Source organism: Sciurus vulgaris, assembly GCF_902686455.1.
Source record: "Sciurus vulgaris genome assembly, chromosome: 9".
Classification (NCBI taxonomy): Eukaryota; Metazoa; Chordata; class Mammalia; order Rodentia; family Sciuridae; genus Sciurus; species Sciurus vulgaris.
Genome location: NC_136469.1, coordinates 8656400 through 8680152, shown reverse-complemented (window position 1 = coordinate 8680152; position 23753 = coordinate 8656400). Strand labels below are relative to the sequence as shown.

The following is a 23753-nucleotide window of genomic DNA, read 5'->3' as shown; positions in this document are numbered from 1 at the left end:
TCAGTCTTCAGTACTTATTTTCCTTTTAATAATTAAAAATGTCACTTCTTGCAAAATTACGCATATGTGTACATAAATTTATAGGTTCAGAATGATACTTTAAAATCCAACTTGTAGTTCCAAAAATTAGATAGTGATTAAACTATTATAATTGTAAATAACCAAGTTTGCCTCTTTACAGGGTTTTCTATTGTGATAATGTCAATATGGCCCTATCTCCAAAAGGTTTGTACATTTCTACCTATTCTCGTCTTAAGTATCTGTAGTAAATTTTAAGTAGTTGAACATTTTCTAGAGTGTCTCTTTGGTGTTCTGTAGTTTAGTCTCTACTAGAATAACTTCAGAAAATAGTTCCTCAAAAGAGCCTTATAAATAAAATGTCAGTATATGCTTTGTGCAAACTGTAACACATTTGAAGTAACATGAGTGCTATGCCAGAAAACAGGATTAGCCTGGACATAGTGTGAATCCACAGAATATACAGATGATACTTCTGAAGGATAATTTCATGCTTTTCCCATGGAATTAATCTGGATTGTTGGACAGCATTATGAATAGAAGAGATAATATCCAATGTTCCCTTAGTATTCTTGGGGGATTGATTTCTAGAACTTTCTACCCCAGGATACAAACTCTGTGGATGTTCAAGTCCCTTATGTAAAATGATGTAATATTTACAACATGTAGTCTCTGCACATTCTCCAGATACTTTAGTTATTTCTAGATTACATGTGATGCCTAATAAAGTGTAAATGCTGTGTAAATATTTGTTAAACTAATGAGAATAATACCAAGGAAAAAAGTCAAGTCTATACTCACTGAGTATACTTTTCAGTCCTATTTATGGATAGTGGTTGACTTTGTTGTCCTCTTCCTACTTCCTGAAACTGCCTTTTAACTTCCATGACATTCCTCTGTTCTGGCTTTCCTTTTAACTCTGATTATTTACTCTTAAATTCTTTTGTGTATTCTTCTTCATCAACTTGTTCCTTACTTGTTGGTTTTCCCCAGAGGTTGGTGTGTGTGTGTGTGTGTGTGTGTGTGTGTGTGTGTGTGTGTGCCTTTTAGGCTTGATCCCTTATTAGATATATAGTCAACAATTTATTAAACATATTACACATTTTTTCCTTTCTTTCTGGAATGCTTTTCCTCCCTCACTTATTCCTTTATTCCGTCCTTCCCTTCCTCACTACTCCCTACTATCTTATTTATCTTTCAGGCCTTTGCTGTGGTATTTCCTCCTCTGGAAAGCTTTCTCTGGCTGCCTGACCTCAGTTTTGGGTTAGAAGGTTTTTCTGTGCGCATTTGGCCCTTTGTATCCATGGGTTCTGTATCTGTGGATTGAACCAACTGAAGATTGAAAATATTTGAAAAAAAATTTAGTCTATACTAAACATGTACAGACATTTTTTGGCCATTATTTTCTAAATATGCGATATAATAGTTATTAACACCATTTATATTGTATAAGGTATTATGAGTAATCAAGAGGCGATTTAGAGTATATAAAAGGATATGCATAACATATATGAAAATACTATTTGTGTGTGTGGTAGAGGATTGAACCCAGGGCCTCAGGCCCTGAGCTACATCCCCAGCTTCCTTTAGAAATTTTTTTTGAGACAAGGTCTTGCTAAGTTGCCCATACTACCCTCAAATTTGCAATCCTCTTGCCTTCGCCTCTTAAGTAGTTAAGATTACAGGTGTGAACCACTTGCAAATACCATTTTATATAAGGAACTTGAGTATCCACTGATTTTGGTATCCCCAGGGGTCCTGGAACCAACCCCTTAGGGTATTTAGGAATGACTATATTTCCATTATCTCTATCAGTAGTACTTTTTTTTTTTTTTTTTTTTTTTTTTTTTTTGGCACCAGAGGTGCTTTACCACTGAGCTACATCACCAGCGCCCACCCCTGTTTTTCTGGTTTTGGGTTTTGGGTATAAATTGCTGAGGCTGGCCTTAAACTTGTGATCCTCCTGCCTTAGCCTACTGAGTTGCTGGAATTACAGGTATGCACTACTGCACCTGGCTTCATTAACACTTACCATGGAGTTTAGTAACACTGTGTTTACTGAGAACTTACTTAATTTCCCTACTAGGTTGTTAAAATGGTCAGATGATTTCAATATAAATCTGACTGGGTGTGGCAGCACATGCCTGTAATCCCAAAGACTTGGGGACTTAGGCGGGAGGATTACAAGTTTTAGACCAACCTTGGCAACTTGGTGAGACCCTGTCTTAAAATAAAATAAAAAATGGATTTGGGAATGTACCTCAAAGGTAAAGCATGTTAAATCCCTAGTACCACCAAAAAAAAAAAAAAAAAAAAAAAGAAAAAGAAAGAAAGAAAAGAAAATGATCTATCAAAGGTTCCTGGTGGGAATGCAAAATGGTACAGCCACTTGGTAGTTTCTTAACAAACCTAAATATAGTTTAGTATAGGATCTAGCAGTTAGCTTCCAGATATTTAACTGATTTGAAAATTTATGTCCACACAAAAATCTGCGTCGTAATGTTTGTAGTAATTTTATTTATAATTTCCAAAAGCTGAAGTATACAACATATACTTGAGTCAGTGAGTGGAGAAACAAATTATGGTGCATTTGTACCGTGGAATGCTATCCATTGCATGGTGGTGTGTACCCTTGATCCATCTGATAAAGGCACATGTATGGCTGTCCTGCTAAAAATCCATAACCTGGTCTAATCATGAGGAAAACATCAGACAAATCCCAATTCTGCAAAATAGCCAGACAGACCTCTTTAAAACTGTCAGTCATAAAAAATAAGAAAAGTCTGAGAAACCGTCAGAGCCCAGAGGAGTCTTAAAAAGACATGAGGACTAAATAAAATGTGGGTGAGATCTAGGAAAAGGAAAAGGTCATTAGGTAAGATCTGGGGAAATTTGAATAAGGTACAGACTTTCATTAATACTAATGTATCATCATCCGTGACAAATGTAGCATACATTTCTTTTTTGGTACTTGGAATTGAACCCAGGGCTTTGCATGTGCTCAGTAAGCTCTTTACCACTGAGCCATATCCTTAGACCCTAGAAGTTAATTTTAAAAGTTATGTTAAATAAAAAATTATTACCATGACACAAAGCATTCTTTCCATACTGGCATAGTCATTGGAATTTAATCAATATTTAACAAATTAGGAGCAACTATTTCTCTGCTAAAATTACTTCTCTTCTATCTAGTCTTTTTAGCCTGAAAAAGTCTCAAAAGAGCGTTTGTAAGACTGTTCAGCATAATATGTTGAATTCTGGAAAATTACAAACCTTTCTCTAGACATTTGACAGCTTTTTAAAGGTAAATTTATTGAGTATGTGAGCTGATAACTGGTCCTTGGCAATACAAATATAACTTATGCCAAAATGAGTATCAATTTAATCAATAAATTTCATAATGATATTGAGAACTTCTTGTGTACCAGGCAGAGTACTAAGCCTTTTACCTTCATCATCTTTGATCTTCATAGCAACCCCGGGAGGTGGTTACTGTGTTAGTCCTGTTTGACACATGAAGAATTTAGGCTGAGAAGACAAGTTCTTTGCCCAAGGTCACACAGCTTGAAAATGGCAGAGCCACGCCTGTCTAAATGAAAATCTGATTTAACCACAGTTTGGTTAACTATTACTGTGAACATTTTAAATTCTGAATTTCAGGATACTAATTCTTTTATGATAGTATGTTGCAAGATATCTTGCTTTTATGATAGTGTTGCAATATATTACATAGCTTATCATCTGTCAGAAGGATAAAAACTAGGCTAGACTTTCCCTTCACAAAACAAACAAACAGTAAATTGTTCAAAAGGAAACTGGTACTATTCTGAATATGTACTTCCTGGCCCCTGCTGATGGACAGGCATCATGAAGTGATTCCTTAGTTTGTGTTGTCCAAAGGTGGGGATGATCTCCAGGAAGACACATTCTCGGAACCCAGAATATGAATTAGAGTGATAGGTCATTTTATTATGCCAGGAAGTTGATGAGTTATAATAATGTAACATGATTAAAAAAAAAAAAAACTGACACATTAGTAAAAGAAAATACTAAGAAATATTTGTCCTTCTATTGTATAAGTAAGTCACTAGGTGCATATAATATAGTGATATGCTCCTAAGCACTGTACATATATTGACTCAATTAATTATAATAACTATGAGGTTATCCCCACCTGACAGATAAAGGATTAAAGCAACTGGGCGTGGCAGTGCACACCTATTATCCCAGTGCCTCAAGAGGCACAGGCAAGAGGATCACAAGTTCAAAGCCAGCCTCAGCAGTTTACTGAGACCCTAAGCAACTTAGCAAGGCTCTGTCTTTTATTATTATTAAAAAATAATAAAATGGGCTGAGGATGTCCCTCAGTGGTTAAATGGCTGAGTTCAATCCCTAGTACAAAACAAAACAAAACAACCCAAAACAAAAAACAAATTAAAGCATATTATTTTCTCAGCCACTGGGGATTTTTCAGATGCAGATAAGTAGAACCTGGTTGGGAAACTCCTTAATGGTAGGGACTGTATTTAATCTTTTTTGTATCCCTATTGCCTGTCACAAGTTTTTGTTACAGAGTTTATGTTACATGTAAGCAGTAATCTGCAAGATAATAGGTGAGGAGCTTTGAAACACACATATTCACCTCTGACTTCTCTAGCAAAGCATTAACATTGCTAGAACTTTGACTTTGTCAGTACTGTTGTATTTTAGAAAACAAAATGTTTTGAACTTTAGTACCCAACTTTATTTATTTATTTATTTATTTATTTATGGTACTGGAGATTGAACCCAAGGCACTTTGCCTTTGAGTTACATTCCCAGTTCTTTTATTTTTTGTGTTGAGACAGGGTCTTGCTAATTTGCTGAGGCTGGCTTCATGTTTGTGATCCTTCAGCCTCTGGAGTCCTTGAGGTTAAAGTCATGCACTACCACACCTAGCTTGTGATTTTAAGTTGTTTTTCTGTATTTGTTTAAATTCATTTTGTAAAGTTTAATGCTTCTTGTTTTCCAAGTTACTGTATATGTTGATTTATTTCACAGTCCATTTCCTAAATGAAAGTTTTCTATTTTTCTGCAAGTATTGCATTTTCTGAATTTTAGTTGTTTGTTTTCCCCCTCTCTTACCATGATACCTAAACTCTCTTTAGGGCTGGGGGTGTAACTCAGTGGTAGAGTATGTACCTAGCATGCATGACACCCTGAGTTCAATCCCCAGTAGCACAAAAACCAAAACCAAAACTAAACCTTCTTTAAATGGTAGAATCCTTAACCCTGTATGTTGAAAGGAAGGATTAGTAATAATTTTAATAAGAGAATTGTCAACTTTTGTGTTTTACACATCTGACCATTGTGCCCAGTTTAAAAAAAAAAAAAGATTTACCATGCTAACGTCTGTTTAGCTTATATGGGATAGCATAAATCTAAAACATTGTACTTGCCTAGCATGTATGAGGCACTGGGTTAGGTCCTCAGCACCACATAAAAATACATAAAATAAAGTTCCATCACAACTAAAAAATATTAAAAAAAAAAAGAATTGTATTTGTAAGAATTAAGAAATAGGGACTGGGGTTGTCGCTCAGTGGTAGAGCGTTTGCCTCAGATATGCGAGGTACTGGGTTTGATCCTCAGCACTGCATATAAATAAATGAATAAAATAAAGATCCATCAACAACTAAAAGAAATTAAAAAAAGGAATAGCTCTTTTTTATGAACTTATTTTATATGTACATATGTAAAACATTTATACATAAAGTATAAATATCTTTTTGACAAGATTTTTATGCACCACTTTTTTCAATAATAATTCTAAAAGATGAAGCTCCCCAATCACATTTTCCTTGTGTGCAAGCAGAAAGTCTAGTGGTTCATTTTCAGAATATAGTATTCAGACTTAATTGGATCCACTTGTAGCCACTTTAATTACAGCCCTTCCCTTTTGCCCGTCCTAATTTTAAAATAAGCCAATCATCTAGATGGTACCGCGAGTCCTCCAATCAGGATTCCGGTTTGCGCTGCCGTGGTATGTAAACCGGAGAACTCCCACCCAGGCGCCTTGCGGGCCCTGTTCTGTAGCAGACCTGGCTGTCAGAGGTATCGTGTGCCTTGCGCACCCACTTGGGAACACGTGTTTGATTTCTGTTTTTAGAGCGTGGTGGGGAATGCCAGGCATTGAACTCGGGCATTCAACCACTGAGCCACATCGCCAGCCTTATTTTATTTAGAGATGGTATCGCCCTGTTGCTGAGTCTGGCTTTGAACTCATGATCCTACTGCCTCAGCCTCTCCAGGGTCTGGGATTACAGGCTGGTGCCACTGTGCCTGATTTCTTGAGGCACCTCATTGTTTCCAACAGTGGATTGTTAGCACATTTAATTGTATTGTCAGAAGTTTGAATCCCTTACTGTAATAAAGTTATAGAACCTCTATGTTAGAATTGTTTTTACTTTTAATAGAAAGACTTACATGGTCAGACAGAAGTATTTAGGCTTTAAACTTTGCTTTTCTTGGATAACAATTCTTAAATCATTGTATTTATTTTTTCTGCAGATTGATCAGACAGCTGATGCAAGTTTTTTGGGCTGGGTTATTGCTTCATTTAGTATTGGCCAAATGGTGGCCTCACCTTTATTTGGTTTATGGTCTAACCATAGGCCACGAAAAGAACCTCTCATCGTCTCCATCTTTATTTCGGTGGCTGCCAACTGCCTCTATTCATATGTCCATGTTCCGGCTTCTCATAATAAGTATTACATGTTGGCTGCTCGTGGATTAGTGGGGTTTGGAGCAGGTAATGTGTTTGTATGTCTGTGTCTGATTGTGTCAACCTCACATTCATCCTGACATTTACGGGCCTGTCTTGCCTGGCTTCATTCCTTCTTAGTTTAATGTCTAACAGTTCAGCACCCACATCTGTCCTACAAAGAGATAAATATCTTTTCCTATCATTTTGCCTTTGCTCACTATGTTTCATTACCTGTAGGTTTTCACCCTTGTTCCCATCATTATCCTTCAAGATGCAGATAATTTCTATTCTTACACGAAGCACTCTCACACCACCCTACCCCTTAATCTTCCTCTTCTCTGACCTGTCTCTGGTACTTGCTTATGGTTTTGCATGGTTTTATCCTTTCTTACCAGTCAGATGGTAACCTTTTTGCAATTAGAGACAGTTATGATACTTTTTAATCTTCTCTGGCTCTTAGCAGAGTCTCTTGAATGTAATAAGTGCTCGGTAACTTTTTTGTGGTTTTGAGAATTGTATGCAGGGTTGCTGTACCACTGTGCTACTTCCCCAGCCCCTCTTATATTTTATGTTTTGAGAAAGAGTCTTGCTGAGTTGCCCAGACTGGCCTTGAATTTGGTGATCCTCCTGTATTAATTTCCCAAGCATTTAAGTCGTGCCCCCAGCACACGCACTCAATAAAACTCTTGAGGTGAACTGTTAGTGAATTTTTTTTCCTGTTTCATATAACACAGGCCTATATGTGCAGAGTTGGTGACACCATTCCTTTAAAAATAGTTGTAAGCCTGGTATGTGGTGCATTCCTCTTGTCCCAACTACTTGGGAGGCTGAGGCAGGAGGCTTGCCAGTGCAAGGGCAGTCTGAACAACTTAGCACTATTCTGTCTCAGTAAATAGATAGATACAAATAAAAACAGTTGTAGCAACCAGTAGTATGCCATTCACTCAGAGCTTTCTGAGTGTTTAATGAAAAAAGTTTGATAATTTTATAATGCCATTTTTCTATTCATTCAAAACAGTTTTCATATTACTAAAAGTACTGTTCCATTAATTAATGCATTTGTTCAATTAAAATTTCTTAAATGCTTTGTATGATCATAAAGAGGAAGCAGTGACCATAATGTTGACCAACGTTTTTTTTTGCCAAATTAAGTTCAGAGTTACAAATTGAAGATATTTTCTTTTATTGTGGATTATTGTCTCTCTTTTTAGGAAATGTTGCCGTTGTTAGATCATATATTGCTGGTGCTACTTCCCTTCAGGAAAGAACAAGTTCTATGGCCAATACAAGCACATGTCAAGCATTAGGGTTTATTCTAGGTCCAGGTAGGTGCTCTTCACTTGTCATGACTTAAGTTTGAATTGGGGAAACCTTTGTGTTTTAAATGATAAATGTAATCCAGTGTAAAACCTCCTAACTGATGGGAAAGTGATGGAAACTAAATTTTTATTTTTATTTATTTTTTTTGCAGTACTAGGGATTGAAACCAGGGCTTTATGTGTGCTAGGCAAGTGCTCTACCACTGAGCTATGTACCCAGCCGCACAACTGTTTTTGGTCTGGCCATGAGACTCATTTTACCTTGACACCAGTTCTCTAAATTAAGTGCTATTTGTCCCACTTTATAGATGAGGGTGCTAAAGCATAGAAAGTCTAAGAAAATTGGTTACCCAGAGGATGAATGGGAAATTTGGGGTTCAAACCTAACTCTGATTCTGTCAAATAATCAATTTCATTTGACATCTTTGCAGGAGTTTATTTTTTCCATTCATTGGAAACAGAATTCTTTTAGTAAAGGATTTGAGGGAAGTTATAGGTGATTTTTTTTACCATTTAGCCCTTTGCCTATACCCTTAAGACTTTTCCAAGTCTGAAGAAAATGAAAATGTTTTTCATTTGGGGTGTTTTGTTTCTTTTTTCTTTCTTTCTTTTTGGTATTGGGACTAAACTCAGGGTGTAACCACTGAGCCACATCCCCAGCCCTTTTTATTTTTTATTTTGAGATAGGGTCTCGTGAAGTTGATTAGGGCCTTGCTAAATTGCTGAGCCCGTCCTTGAACTTGTGATTCTTCTACCTCAGCATCTGGAGTCGCTGGGATTATAGGTGTGTACTGTCACACCCAGAAAATATTGAAAAACCATGTAATTGACCCATGCTTTGCCTATTGATTACATTTATGAATATTATCAGTTTGACTCTTAACTCAGTTTACTTCATCATTAACACCTCACCACCTCCTCAGTTCCCATTACTTCCTTCTCTTTAGCTAAAAAAGGCTCAACAGAAGAGGATTTAATTCATGGGCTAATATTTTGGTTTAATATTCTGGAACAAATATAAGCACAAATGGAGAATTGAACCTTAATGCTGTATTGTAAAATTCAGGAGGACATAGTCTGGGTCTTTTTATTTTTCACTCTACCTCCTCATATGTAGCACAGTACCTGGTATAGACATAGTTCTCAAATATTGTTGACCTCCTTCAAAGTGTTTGAAGGATTCTCTTTTAAACAGTTTGTATTGTAGATAAGGAAATGTAAGCCCGAAGAGATTTGATGGCTTCTTCAGCGGCAGCCACTCAACAATGGTCCCTTTAGTGAGTGCTTGCTGTAGGCTCAGCTCTGTTCTTAGGAGTGCCGTATCTGACCGCATCCTCACCCTACGGTCACTTGCAGATGGTTAGCAGACCAAACCACCAGCACCATTGCTGCCCAGTTTTGCCACAGATCAAATTTTAAATGATATCAAATATATATAACTTAGGTACATATACATAGTAATAGTTAAAATATCTGACTTAAAATATGATGTTTTCTTTCTTTCAATGAAACTGATTAAACTTTTATAATTTATTTATTGAAGAAATTGTATAATTTAAATTTCCTGTGGGGATTTTTTATTGAGACTGGGGCTGGGGTGTAGCTCAGTGGTAGAGCATGTGCTCAGCATGCTTGAGGCCCTGGGGTTCATGCCTGGCACTCCTCCCCACTCCTCTGCCCTACACCCCCAACAAAGAAAAGCAGAAAAGAGACACAGAGATGGATATGTTAACTTAGACGTAGTCCTTTGTGGATGCACGTGTGTCAGTGTCTCTCAACCTTTTGTTCATTCTTTCTCCTTAAGGAGCCTTTTCAGACATTTTTTCCCCCAATTACTCTAAACCCATGAAATGTCAATACCACACCTCTTCATCTATTTTTATGTGCTTTACACATAGAAGAAGTAAATTGTTGTTGCCACCCCCAATCAATAACCAGTTTTCTTGCCCCTGTGAAGAGTGCGTGGTGTACATGGATGATTCCTTAAAGTCATTTCCAATTCTGAGACAAATGTCTTTTGCTTTTCTTTAAGCCTCTGCCTCCCATATAATAATTCATTTGTGTGCATTTTATTTTAATAAGTATTTCAGACTTGTTTTGCACTCATTGGAGAAAAAGGCGTGACGTGGGATGTGATTAAGCTGCAGGTAAACATGTATACAGCACCAGTTTTACTTAGCGCCTTCCTGGGAGTTGTAAACATCATTCTGATCATCACTGTATTAAGGTAATTAGATAGAGATGATGAGCTACTTTCATAGATTATAAATTTTAATGAGATTTGTCATTATTGGCAGAGAATTATCACTATGAACTCTTTTTTTTTGGGGGGGGGTGGGTACCAGGGATTGAACTCAGGGGCATCTGACCACCGAGCCACATCCCCAGCTCCATTTTGTATTTTATTTAGAGACAGGGTCTCACTGAGTTGCTTAGCACGTTGCTTTTGCTGAGTCTGGCTTTGAACTCAAGATCCTCCTGCCTCAGCTTTCCAAGCTGCTGGGATTATAGGCATGAGCTGCTGGGCCTACTCTTTAACTTGTTTTTGATGTTTATTATAGTTATGTTCACATTTTTTGATTAGCTAAATTATGTAGTTATGGCAACTATAATAGTAGACAACTTGATAAATTAGCATAGTCTATGAAGATCTTTGAAGGTTCAAGATTTGGTCTTTTTTTAAATTAAATTTTATTAATTTTGTTTTCAAGGTTTGTCTTGGTTTACCAACTACGTGTTTCTAAGTAAGGGAATGACTTGAAGCAACATTTTAAGTAGATGAGTGCATAAGTTTCAGCCTTAAATACACAAATTGCTTAGAATGTATGTCTCTTATATTAGAAGAAATTTTCTACAATTATAGACATTTTGTTAACTTTGTTTCTTAGAGTACTTCATCCAGTTGTCCAAAAGCATTTATAACTAATGATTCAGATCACTGAAAATTTAAAATACTAACTAAAGTAGATCACATATGCTTTTGGATGCTTTGGGTATTTTTTAAATTTTATAGTTAGTATGATATGAATTATAAGTTCTTTTTTTTAAGTTTATTGGTTGTTATTGATAGTAGTAATTTCATTACTCAGAAACCATTAAGGAAACTATATCAGAATGTAAAAAAATAGAAAGCTAGAATTAAATTTGCACTATTTCTGTATTAATAATTTTCTAAATATGATATTTATGTTCTTCTTAAGAGAACACCGAGTAGAAGATTCAGGACGACAGTGTAAAAATATTAATTTTGAAGAAGGTACTATTCACCTATTTGAGCAAATTACTTTGACATTACCAAAGTGTTTCTAATGATTGTTGTTTACTTGGATTATTCTTCTGAGGACAATACAGTGGGTGTTTGGGAAAGATCTTCAAAACTGAAAGGTACCTAAATTGATTGTTTTAGAAAGAAAATTTCTGATACCTCTTATTTGACTCTCATGTTGGCAAAGTTAAAACCATTGCTAAGAATTGTTGTGTGTTATTTTCAAACAACCAAAATTCCAAAATCTTCAAGTTCTTTGGAGTGATTTCAGTAACTTTGCTACTAAATGTACCTTTCTGTTTCAAGTAATTCTTTATTCTCTTAATCTTAATCATAGATGTGGATTCTCTTTTAATTTTTATTCTTTTATTATACTTTGTAAATCTACATTTTCATCCTTTAGATCTTTCTTTGCCTCATAAATAATGTCCAATCTAGTAAGTGGGTATATTTTACCAAATAAACCATTATTTAAGTGCTAACTGTCCTCCTTAGGGAATGTCCTTCAATATTAAACTGCAGCTTGGTCCCTGCCCTCACTGAGTTTTTAAAGCTATGGAAAATTTGCCAAGCACTTTCATATAAAATTGTTTTTTAATTTCAGTACATGTTTGAATAAAAAGTACCTGATAAGAACTCCCATAATCAATTTTAAAATAGTCTAGTTTATAGAGGTTATCATGGGATGGTAATTTCCACTTACACAGAATTCAAATGAATACATTAATGTAGTCTTTTTCCAAAATTCTTTTTGTTTGTTTGTTTGTTTTTTGGTACTGGGAATTGAATCCACGGGTGCTTAACTACTGGGCCACATCCCCAGCTCTTTGTATTTATTATTTTGAGACAGGGTCTCACTAAGTTGCTAAGGCTGACTTTGAACTTTAAATACTCCGTGTTTCAGGCTGCTAGGATTATAGGCACAACCTGCCTCAAAAATTCTAGTCCATGGCTCAACCTAGGATACAGTGTTTCTGAGCTTCGCCACTGAAGCAGTGCTTTGGAGGCTGCAGGACACTGATCACGTGTGAGGTAAATTCCATTCCGGCTTGGGGCAGAGCTGATAGTTGTTTTGAAGAAGTCAAGACTGCCTTCTAGGTAGTGATTGAAAAGCAGGGAGGTCTATCCAAAATAGACGAGGGGACTGGGGATATACCTCAGGGGTAGAGTGCTCACCTAGAATGTTGAGGATCTGGGTTCAATCCCCAGTATCACCAAAAAAAAAAGAAGAAAATAAAGAAAAAAATAGTATAAGGGCTCTAAGAACACTGAAGAGGGTCTAGATAAAGGTGACCAGTTCTCTTTGCATGGTTAGAAGAGAGGAAGGTCTCCAGCCTATGCTGGTATCTCAAGTTGCTTAATTCCCCCAAGTCCAGTAGACTATTTCCAGATCTACTTTTTATTGGAGGAGGATCTCCTTCTCCAGCATGCTGGGGTAGAAAGGCAGATTCCATCATTAAAAAATGATAGGATGTGTACTATGTCATAGGAGAGTTGTACAAACCCCTCCCCTGTGACTACACATACACGGAAAATAACATACATAAATGACACATCTTACGTACTCACGTGGCTTATGCTGGGTATGTGGATGAATTACAAAACGGCGTGATGGGTCTGCATGAGTGGATGGATGTAAATGGCGGCACGCACCTCTTGGTGTTGGGAACAGCTTCGTTGGGTGTGCAGCTTCACTGCATGGTTCAAGATGAGAAGGCTTTACACTTACTTTTTCTTCCCACTTGATAAAACCCCCATCAAATACTAGTTATTTCTCTGCAAACTATAAATAACAGGAAGTTTTAAATGGCAGTGTCATAAAATGACATAAGAATTTTTATGGAACTAATTTCCTGTAACATTGAAATTAAAAATATGTATCCATTGAAGTGAATCATAGAACTGGGAACTGATTTAGTAAAACTATTTTCATTCTTCATGAAATCATTTTAAGTTTCAGATTTAAGTAAGGTAGAAAAAATCAACTGAAATTTGAAGCAAATTTATGTAATACAAAATAAATACATTCATAACAGAATTTGATATCATTTTATTGCTAAATTCTGTAAAATACATATATTTTGATTAGAGATGCTAAAGAGAATGTTCCCTAAAGATAATAAAATTGAAGTGTGTTGTGGGGATGTGGTTCTGGGCAGAAATGCCTGCCTCTCGTGCCCGAGGCCCTGCTTGCTTGATGCCTAACACCCAAAAAACAAAACCAAACAAAGTATATCTCCTGGAGGGAAAAATTGACTTCACTTTTTAGTACCATTTAAAGAGTAGTTTTAAGTACTATTTAGCGATTGTTTCTGAATAGGTGCTGTGATAACCCCAGGTCCCGGAGAGGCTGAGGCAGGAGGATTGCAAGTTCAAGACCAGCCTCTGCAAGGTAGTGAGAGCCTGCCTCAGAATGAAAAATAAAAAGGACTGGGAATGTAGCTCAGTGAGTTATGGAGCGCCCAGTACTGTGGGGGAAAAAATATTTCTGTCATAGAAACCCCGTGACTTTTAAATTGCTTTGAAGCCTAAAAATGATGTTTATTTACAGATTCAGTTATATGTAATTTCTACATTACTTTAGGGTCTTAAGAAAAATTTAGATATATAGGTAATATAGTTTTTTTCTTATTTACCTATAGCAAGAACAGATGAAGTTCAGGTTTCCCAAGGAAATATTGATCACGTTGCTGTTGTGGCCACCAATGTTCTCTTTTTTGTGATTTTATTTATATTTGCCCTTTTCGAAACGTAAGTTTTATTCTATCTTCGTCTAAATCAAATTATTTATTAATCTGTATTTCTTAATGCAGTGTTAATTAAGCATACAAAATATTGTAAAAAATCTTATGTAGGGTATATTTTTCTTACGATATAAAAAATGCATATAAATTTTATGATTTCATTAACTTCAAGCTATGTAGCTCCATATTTATGTATGTAGGGTTCAGTCTGGTAATTATAGGTGTATATAATCCTGAATTGTGAAAAAAACATAAAAATAGTATAAAATTTCTTGTTACTAGGCTTCACTGACTTTTATTTATCATATGGCCCTTTCGTTTTAAAAATACTCTTCTATTAAACTATAAAAATAGTACATTCTTGTAAAAATCTCAAATAGTACAACTTTAGCATTCCATATCCACTCTTTCCTGTGGAAGTCACCACTGCTAATATTTCAGTTTGTATATTTTTCAAACATTTTTTTCTGTGTAACTAGGAGACATGCTATCATTTGACAGCCTGGTTTATCATTTTTCAAAATACACTGACATTTTTATGTCAGTATTTGTAAATTTGCTTAATGTACTTATTTTCAAAATTATTGAGGTACATGAAGATTTTAGCTCATCTTTTTTGGGGGGCCTTTTTTTATTATGGCACAATATACATAACACAATGTACCGTTTCAGCTATTTTTAAAGAATACAGTTTAGTGGCATTTGTAGAGTCACGAGGCTGCACAACTATGGCCTCCGTCCTTTTGCGGAACTTGCCCACCATCACCTTCCAGCCAGCCTTGTTCGCATCTACCTTCTGTCCCTGTGGAACTGCCTGCCCTAGGTACTTCAGAGAAACTGCATCACGCAGTGTTTTCCTTTTGTCTTCCTGTTGTTTTGGCTTTTTAAAAATTTTTAAATTTTTTGTGGCTCTGGGCTTGAGCCAGGCCTCACACACGCGAGGCAGGTGCTTTACCATTCAGCCACATCCCCAGCCCAGCTACCGTGCTGTTGTAAATGTTCATTATGTGTAGCATGTATCATAACTTTTTAAGCTGAATAATATTCCATTGTAGGTATATATTACATTTTATTTATCCATCATCTGTTGACACTTGGATTATTTTCACTTTCTGTATCCTGAATAATGTTGATATGGACATTGATGTATAAATATCTATTTGATTCTTGGCGTTCAGTGCTTTAGGGTGTACTGGGGTGCACTGCACCACTGAGCTCCATCCCCACCCCTTTGTTTCTTTATGGCAGACAGCATCTTGCTGAGATTGCTAAAGCTGGCTTCCTGCTCAGCTTCCTGAGTTGCTGGGGTTACCAGCCTGTGCCACCCCACTAGGCTTTCATATTTAATTTTTGGGGAAACTACCAATCAGTTTTCTGTCACCTTACCTGATTTTAAAGTTGTTCTTTTAAAAAAAATGTTTTAAATACAAATTCCATTGTGTAGTCAGTTAACAGGAGGAGGAAAAATGTGGGAAGAGAAGCTTGGCAAGGAAGGAGACAGTCATATAAAGGAAGAGAGATATTCAGAGATAGGGAGGAAAATATGCACTTTTAAAGGTAGGGATGAGAGAGACTGATGAAGAGAAAAAAATCCAGTGGATTCCTATACTTAACAGCAACACTACACTGGAATTAAGCCCATTTATTTTTATTGCACTGGAATTAAGCCCATTTATTTTTTAGCAGTATAATTTGTTTATTCATTATTTTATAAAGGCACTAGATAATTAAAATAATAGACATTATTTTATTAAAAAATAAGAACAGTCTGGAGAACTTGCAACATATACAAATGGCAACTTTAAAAATTTACTTTTGCAGAGGTTCTTTAAGGGGGAACACTGGTCACCATGTAGAAAGAACACCCCTAAAGGAAAGCCAGTCACTGACAGGCCCCAGCCTTCCAAATTCAAAGCTTCACTAAGAAAAGAGATCCTCTTAAACCAAAGAATAATCATGGTGATTTAGTTATGTTAGAATGGTAGGAGTTATGATTGATTTGGCTTAATTCCTTTTCCTGTTTCTTGGACTTTTTGCAGTACAGCTATATTACTTATGTAAGTAAAGTAAATATTAACAAATAGGGAAGCTTAGGTATGTAGCAATAAAGTGTGCTTAAGATGTGTTTATTCACTCTTACTTATAATGTAGGTAGGTCTGTTGTCATTGTTAAAAGGGATACAAATTCTTGACTGTGGAGGTGTTATTATTAACGCTTATACTTCATTTTAACAGTGTGATTTAAGTAAAATAAGAATGGTTTATTTTCTGTTTTTCTTAGAATACTTACTCCACTGACAATGGATATGTATGCCTGGACTCAAGAACAAGCTGTGTTGTACAATGGAATAATACTTGCTGCTCTTGGAGTGGAGGCAGTTGTTATTTTCATGGGGGTTAAATTACTTTCCAAAAAGTAAGTTATATCTTTGGTTTTGTTTCAGATCTGTTTTTTAAAAATCAAAACATGAAACAGAGTTAACAATGTAAATGAATATGTTCTAAAATAATTTAAAGCTTTTCTCTCATGTATTAGTTGTAGTTCTTGGAGGTTTTGAGATTTAAAAGTTTATTAAGCACAATATTTCTGTACTCTGGCATATCTTCAGTAAAGCAAAATAACTTACAAAGCAAATAATTGTCTACTAATGTTGTTTTTGTATGTTATGATTTAAAAAAATATTTCTAAAAGTTTTACATGTTTCATAAGACATTATCCGGCCATGTGGTAACATGTTATATAACACAAATGATTCGGTGGTTAAGTTTGGAAAAGTCTGGTTAAGATTAATGAACTAATTGATTTTAGAACATTTAAGTCTTTAGCACGTAAAGATCATATCATAATGGCAAATTCAGTTTATAGCATTTCTCAAAATTATTGTGTTTAGAAGAACTGCTTTAGGACAGTGTAGGTGTAAGAGCACAAGCTGGGAGAAATGCCTGTGTGAAGGGAAGTTCAGTCACCAGCTCTAATGCAGGGTGTTAACTGACCGAGTCATTCTAAAGCTTGTTAAAATCAGGCAGCAGATAATGAGTTGTGTGTAGGGTCGGGGCGATGGAGGGTGCTGTGGAGGTGGAAATCTTGCTGCAAAAGTAGAACGGTGCTGTGTACACACGGTTCTATGAAATATCCAATTGTGTACCTTCAAGGGACTTGTGTTGGGGGATGGTGAACACCAGTGTGAAGTCAGGCAGTGGTGAGCACTGGGAAGAAGAAAGCAGGTGGCAGACCTGGGGAGTGGTCAAGGAAGGCAGGACTGAGGAAGGTACATTTAGGAAGACCTTTGGGGCTGCGGCTGTGGTTCAGGGGTCAGCGCTGCCTAGCATGTGTGAGGCACTGGGTTCCATCCTCAGCACCACATAAAAAATAATAAGTAAAATAAAGGTATTGTGTCCATTAAACAAACAAAGAAATGACTCAGTGAAGCTGGAGTCAGCTGTACAATGGCCTTCAACTCCCTTCTCCCAGAAGACAGAGTTGTGGGTCTTTCAGAAACAAGTAAGAAAGAAGGCCAGTTTGACCCACGTCGAACTAGAGAAACGGCGAAAGGAAGAGCAGGTCTGAAAGCTGAGAGGCCTCCTGGTCCTCTAAGGTGATGGCATGCTTTTGGGTTTTCTATTTTGTTTTTTAAATGTTAGTTTTGCTTGCTTTTAGTAGCCTCTGGTTTTATTTACATATTTTACTGTTATTATGCAAAATTTCCATATAGAGCAGTCTAGATAGCATTATGCACTGAACCTCTAGTATCCATTATCCAGCTTCAACAATTACAAACTCTTGGGCAGTCTTGTTTCATCTTTATCTCCCCCTACTCTGCACTTTTTTCCCCTGCATCTGGATTATTTTGAACCTGAAACCAGACATCATTTCGTACCTTCCATAAATTATTTCATTAACTATAAAGGTTAATGTTAACACCATCATCACATCTAGAAAGTGAACAGTGATTTCTGAAAATCGTCACATATCTAGACAGTGTTAGTGTTTTCTCTGCTGCCTCTCATGATTTTAGTTTTTTTTCAGTTTGCTCCCCTGACTCAATCTCTTAACTGATTGGTTTCCTCCCAGTTTTTATCTTTCCCCCTTACAAATTGAGGCCAGAGTGTTTGCATTGTAGTTTCCACATTTTGGATCTTGCTAGTGTTTAAAACATCCCTTTGTTTACTATATTTTGAAAACTGATGTGTATTTAGAGCTAGAAGCTAAATGAGATTTGGGTTCCCTTTTTTGGCAAGATTATAGGTGGTGTTATGTTCTTACCTCAGAAGAAACATACCGTGTTCTTTTTCTCTCCTTATGATGTAAGTCACCATTGATCATTCCCTGAACCCATCCAAGGATTGTTGTTAAATGCTGACGGTTTGCCTCCAGATCTGAGGCTTCACATCCGTAGACTTATCCAAACTCAGATAAGAAATATTCAGAAAAAAATTGCATCTGCACTGAACCTGAACTTTTTTCTCATCATAAGTTCCTAAACAACTATTTACATTGCATTTATATTTTATGAGGTATTATAAGTAACGTAGAGTTGATTTAAAGTATAGAGGAGGACGTTTGTAGGTTGTTACCCATTACTGTGCCATTTTATATGAGGGACTTGAGCGTCCTTGGATTTTGGTAACCTCAAGGGGCTCTTGGAACCAGTCCTTGCAGATACTGAGGGACAACTGTATTTTAATTCCATAAAACATTTATTTACTAGAATACTTTCTACTGAGAGAACCTTTCCTTCACCAACTCTGATTATTGTGAGATTCAGTACAGTTTGCACAAGAAAGGATAAATGCTTGATTTTTTTCTTTAATTAACTGTTTTTTAAAATAATGAGTTGGTTCTCTGGCATCCTCAAGAAGTGACCAGTGTTTCATCTTAAGATAGTATGAATTCACCAGGCGTGGTGGTGCACACCTGTATTCCCACTGGCCTGGGAAGCTGAGGCAGGAGGATCGTGAGTTCAAAGCCAGCCTCAGCAAAAGCAAGGTACTAAGCAACTCATTGAGATCCTGTCTCTACATAAAATACAAAATAGGACTGGGAATGTGGCTTAGTGGTCAAGTACCCCTGAGTTCAATCCCCGGTACCCATCTCCCACAAAAAAAGACAGTATGAATTCATAGATATAACACTTTCAAGTATTTTAGTCAGTCTCCCCCCCCCCCCTTTTTTTTTTGGTGTTCATATTGTTAAGTTTTTGACCAACTTCTTCAAGTTGACTGAGTACTGTTTTCATGATTTTGTAGTCACTGATAGCTTCTGTGCTTTCTGGAATGAAAAAATTTCTAGTTTCAACTTCTGGATTTCCTGTCCTGATGTGAAATTGGCTATTTTTCCTAGAAGTCTTGTTTTTAGTGGGAAATCATATATCCCATTCATATGTATCACTAAAAGTATCAAAATTTTATAGTTTTTTAATTATAAAAGTAATGGAACTTTGTTATGATGTTTCATTTTAAAGTGACAGAATTTCTGTTCTCTGACAGGGTTGGTGAGCGAGCTCTTCTCCTGGGCGGACTCATCGTTGTGTGGGTTGGCTTCTTCATCTTGTTACCTTGGGGAAGTCAGTTCCCCAAAATACAGTGGGAAGGTACGTAATTCTGTAGCATTATCCTCCGGTGTTTAGCTAGAGCTTGCAAGTCATGTACCATACTAATTTTGTTTTTGCAGACCTACATAATAATTCAATCCCTAATACCACATTTGGGGAGATTGTGGTTGGTTTTTGGAAGTCTGCAAAAGAAGATCATAATGATGGGCCAGTTGGTTGCCCAATTGAGCAAGCCTGGTGCCTCTACACCCCGGTAATCCATCTGGCTCAGCTCCTCACAGCAGGTGTGCTGATTGGAATAGGCTATCCGGCCTGTAATGTCATGTCTTATACATTATATTCAAAAATTCTAGGACCAAAACCTCAGGTAAGCAGCTTCCCTGAGGTGCAATTATGAGATGTACTGGTAGCACATTGGGGGGATTCTTACCATATTTATTAGTATTTTAAATTTTTAAAGCAAACAACTTTTGTGAAGTATTCATAAGGTTTATTTGCTGAAACTTAACAAACAGTATGTTAAATTAGAACTCAAACATTATGTGATTAGGATGCCATTGATAATAAGCTTAAAATCATTTTCATTGAAAAAAATTTGAAGCATAAATTTCTGAAACTCCTGAAATTAGGCAACAATAAAGGAGCTATAATTGATAGCCAGATTTGGATCTAGGCTTAATTTCTTGTGACTCCAGAGGCCATTACTAAGAGATGAAGAGTTCAACTATCTTAAAAGTTTACAATGACTATGTATATTTTAAAATTATTATTATTACTATTATTATTTTGTATGGCTAGGCAAGCACTCTACCACTGAACTGTATACACTCTCTGCCCACAATTAACTTTTAAGTAAGAATTTCATGGACTGGGTTATAACTCAGTGGTAGAGCACTTGCCTAGCATACATAAGGCCTGGGTTCGATACCCAGAGCTGCAATAATAAATAAGAATTTTCATTTTCATATTCATTGTATAAATTGGAAAAAATATAGAAGCAAACAGAAAACTATCAGAGAGGCAGTTACTACTAAGATTTTGAAGTTATACTTCTATTTCCAATCTAGACCTATGTGAATGGGTATGTGTGTTTAACACAAAATTGGATTATAGGATGGATACTATTTTTGTAATCTACTTTAAAAAATATACAATGTTGTGGTCACTCTTGCATGCCGTTTGATTTTTTTTTTTAGTGAAGTATTTTGATGCAAACATTATACTCCATTATGCATATTCATTTATTCTTTCTGCAGTATTGGGGATTGAACCTAGAGGCTTTCTACTATTAAATTATATCCCCAGCCTTTTGATTATATTTTGAGACAGGATCATGATAGGTTGCCGAGGCTGACCTCCACTTTGGGATCCTCCCATCCAAGCCTCCAGGGTAGTTGGGATCACAGGTGTGCGCCACCATACTCAGCTGTGCTGTTATATATACATTTAGGCTAGTTTTAGGTTTTGCTTCTAACTTTTCTTCTTTGTTGTTGTCTTCTTTTTTGTTTGTTTGTTTTTTTTTTGTAGTTCGGGGTATTGAACCCAGGGCCTCATACATGCTAAGTATGTTCTCTACCATTGAGCAACACTGCCAGCCCTGACCACAAAATAAAAATACTATCTACCTCTTTTAAAATTAAGCTGATAGCTTTACATTTTCAGAGCAGAAATTAGGCATTCTTCATTGAAATCAGAGAGGAGAAGCAAATTAAATACCTGTGTTTTTGAGCTATAGAGCCAATAAAAGTTTGGTAGGGTTTTTGTTTATTTTGTTTGGTTTCAGGGCATTTTTTTGTGCTGGGTATTGAACCCAGGGCCTCAAGATGTGTAGTAGGTGCTCTGCCAATAAACTACACTTTCAACTCTGGGTTTGTTTTTTACCTTGAAGATTGTATTTTCAGTTTTTCAAAATTAATAATAAAGGCATAAGCTGGATGCTGTGGCATATACCCGTAATTCCAGCTACTGCGGAAGCTGAGAAAGGTTCACTTGAGCCCAACATAATGAAACCCTATCTCAAAAAAAAAAAAAACACTGGGCGTGGTGGCACACACCTGTAATCCCAGCGACCCGGGAGGCTGAGGCAGGAAGATCACAAGTTCAAGGCCAGTCTCAGCAACTCATCAAGGTACCAAGCAACTCGGTGAGACCTGGTCTCAGTATTGAAAATTAAAAGAGCTGGGAATGTGACTCAATGGTTAAGCACCCCTCCGTTCAATCCCCAGTACCAAGAGAGAGAAAAGAAAAGGAATTACAAAAGCAATATATGATGGTTATAATAAAATTCAAATTACTTAAAAATGTTTATAATAGAAAATGAAAATTTCCCTTAGCTTCACTGAACCAGTCAGATGATATTAACTTCATTTGTACCCTCAGTATATTTTTCTTTGCCTATTCAAACAGCCAGTGTCTTTAGAAAAAGGATAAAACAAATTAAATTACATATACATGTAGTTTTTCTGCATCTTAATTTTTTTTACTTAATGTTATTAATTCTATGTCAGTGCATATAGATGTTATTCTTATGCTGACCTTATACTTTTAAGTAACCGATCAACATTCCATTTATTAAATTATATCATAATTTATCTACTGAAGCTACTGTGGACATTTAGGCAGTTTTCAGTTTGGGGCTATCAGACGTGATGCTGCACTAAACGTTATGGGGAGACTCTGTGGCTTAGGGTTTGGGTTACGTAGTTGTAGGAGTGGCATTATGATATCAAGCGGTACAGAGTTGGGTACCAAACACAATTTCACATCTCTTGGACAGGTTTTCTACATTTCTGAGTTTTAGCTTCCTATTTGTTAAGCAGGAATAATACTTATTGTCAAATGTTGTAAAAATGTGAAACTATATTATAAACACACACATACACACACACACACACACACACACACATATATATGTGTCTATATATATATATATACCCCTAACTCAGCAGGTACAAAATAAAATAAATGTCATCTTTAAAAGGTGTATGAATAAATTAGTATGAATAAATTACCTTGTTTCCAGGGCTTCAGCTGATGCCAAGTTGTTCCTTTAGACATGGGGACATAGCTCAGTGGTAGAGCGCTTGCCTATCATGCGTGAGGACCTGGGTTCGATCCCCAGCATCAAAAAAAAAATTGTTTTAACTGACTATAATATGAACAAATTTCATTATTCGTGATTGTTATGCTCTGAAATAACTAAGCCTGCGTATTTTCCTGCCTGTCCCGCAGGGCGTGTACATGGGCTGGTTGACGGCTTCTGGAAGTGGCGCCCGGATTCTTGGGCCCGTGTTCATCAGCCACGTGTACACTTACTTGGGGCCGCGATGGGCGTTCAGCCTTGTGTGTGGAATGGTGGTGCTCGCCATCTCGCTCCTGGGAGCGGTTTACAAGAGACTCATTCCCTTTTCTGTAAGGTGTGAGAGGAGTCAGGGCGACAGCAGCTCGACTGTGGTGGGGCATACTTGATTTGCGTGGTGATTCCTAGTTGAAGGCTGTGCCACACAATTGCCATGAACCAGTCACCAGATATGAGCTGTGGATACACTGCCCATTTTGAAAAGCAAGAACATGTGACTTGACTAACAGAGGGGATTCTACATATAATTGTGAATTGTAGGAGATAGAAAACATTCTGGGTCATGATTTCCGTATCTCAAAACCAAAATGAAATATTCTTACAATGCCCTTTGGGGTTTCATGACCTAGACAGCGAGTGACAGTGGTCTGTAAGGGTAAGACTACTGAATACAGACTCATTAGATAATGAGAATATCTGTAGGAGAACCAGGAGAGTTCATGTGAATCAGCTGTATTACAGAATGAAATTATAGAAATTTTATGCCTAAAGAGATATTTCAATTAAAAGACAGTAACTTGGGCTGGGGTTGTGGCTCAGTGGTGGAGCGCTTGCCTAGCATGTGTGAGGCACTGGGTTCAAGTCTCAGTACCACATATAAATAAATGAATAAAAGAAAGGTCAATCAACAGCTAAAAAGAAATTTTTAAAAATGACAACTACTTTTTATTTATAAAAACATTTTCTTTTCTTACATTTCCTTATGAAATAAAAATCATGATGCTTAAGTTTTCCATTCAGCATGCCTGCCA

The 23753-nt window shown here is 36.5% G+C and overlaps 1 protein-coding gene across 4 annotated transcripts in view; it reads left to right on the top strand.

The window, feature by feature from the left end:
• Positions 1-23753, top strand: part of MFSD8 (major facilitator superfamily domain containing 8) — a 31187-nt gene extending 7434 nt beyond the window's left edge. For 2 of the 4 annotated variants that reach the window (XM_079153687.1, XM_079153688.1), the window contains exons 3-12: positions 182-225; positions 6568-6808; positions 7975-8088; positions 10165-10309; positions 11283-11338; positions 13990-14098; positions 16373-16507; positions 19579-19682; positions 19763-20010; positions 22875-23753. In XM_079153687.1, coding sequence (XP_079009813.1) covers positions 182-225; positions 6568-6808; positions 7975-8088; positions 10165-10309; positions 11283-11338; positions 13990-14098; positions 16373-16507; positions 19579-19682; positions 19763-20010; positions 22875-23111 — 1433 coding nt within the window. In that variant the 3' untranslated portion in view covers positions 23112-23753. The remainder of the gene's footprint in view (positions 1-181; positions 226-6567; positions 6809-7974; positions 8089-10164; positions 10310-11282; positions 11339-13989; positions 14099-16372; positions 16508-19578; positions 19683-19762; positions 20011-22874) is intronic. The other 2 variants (XM_079153689.1, XM_079153690.1) reach the window with 2 other exon arrangements.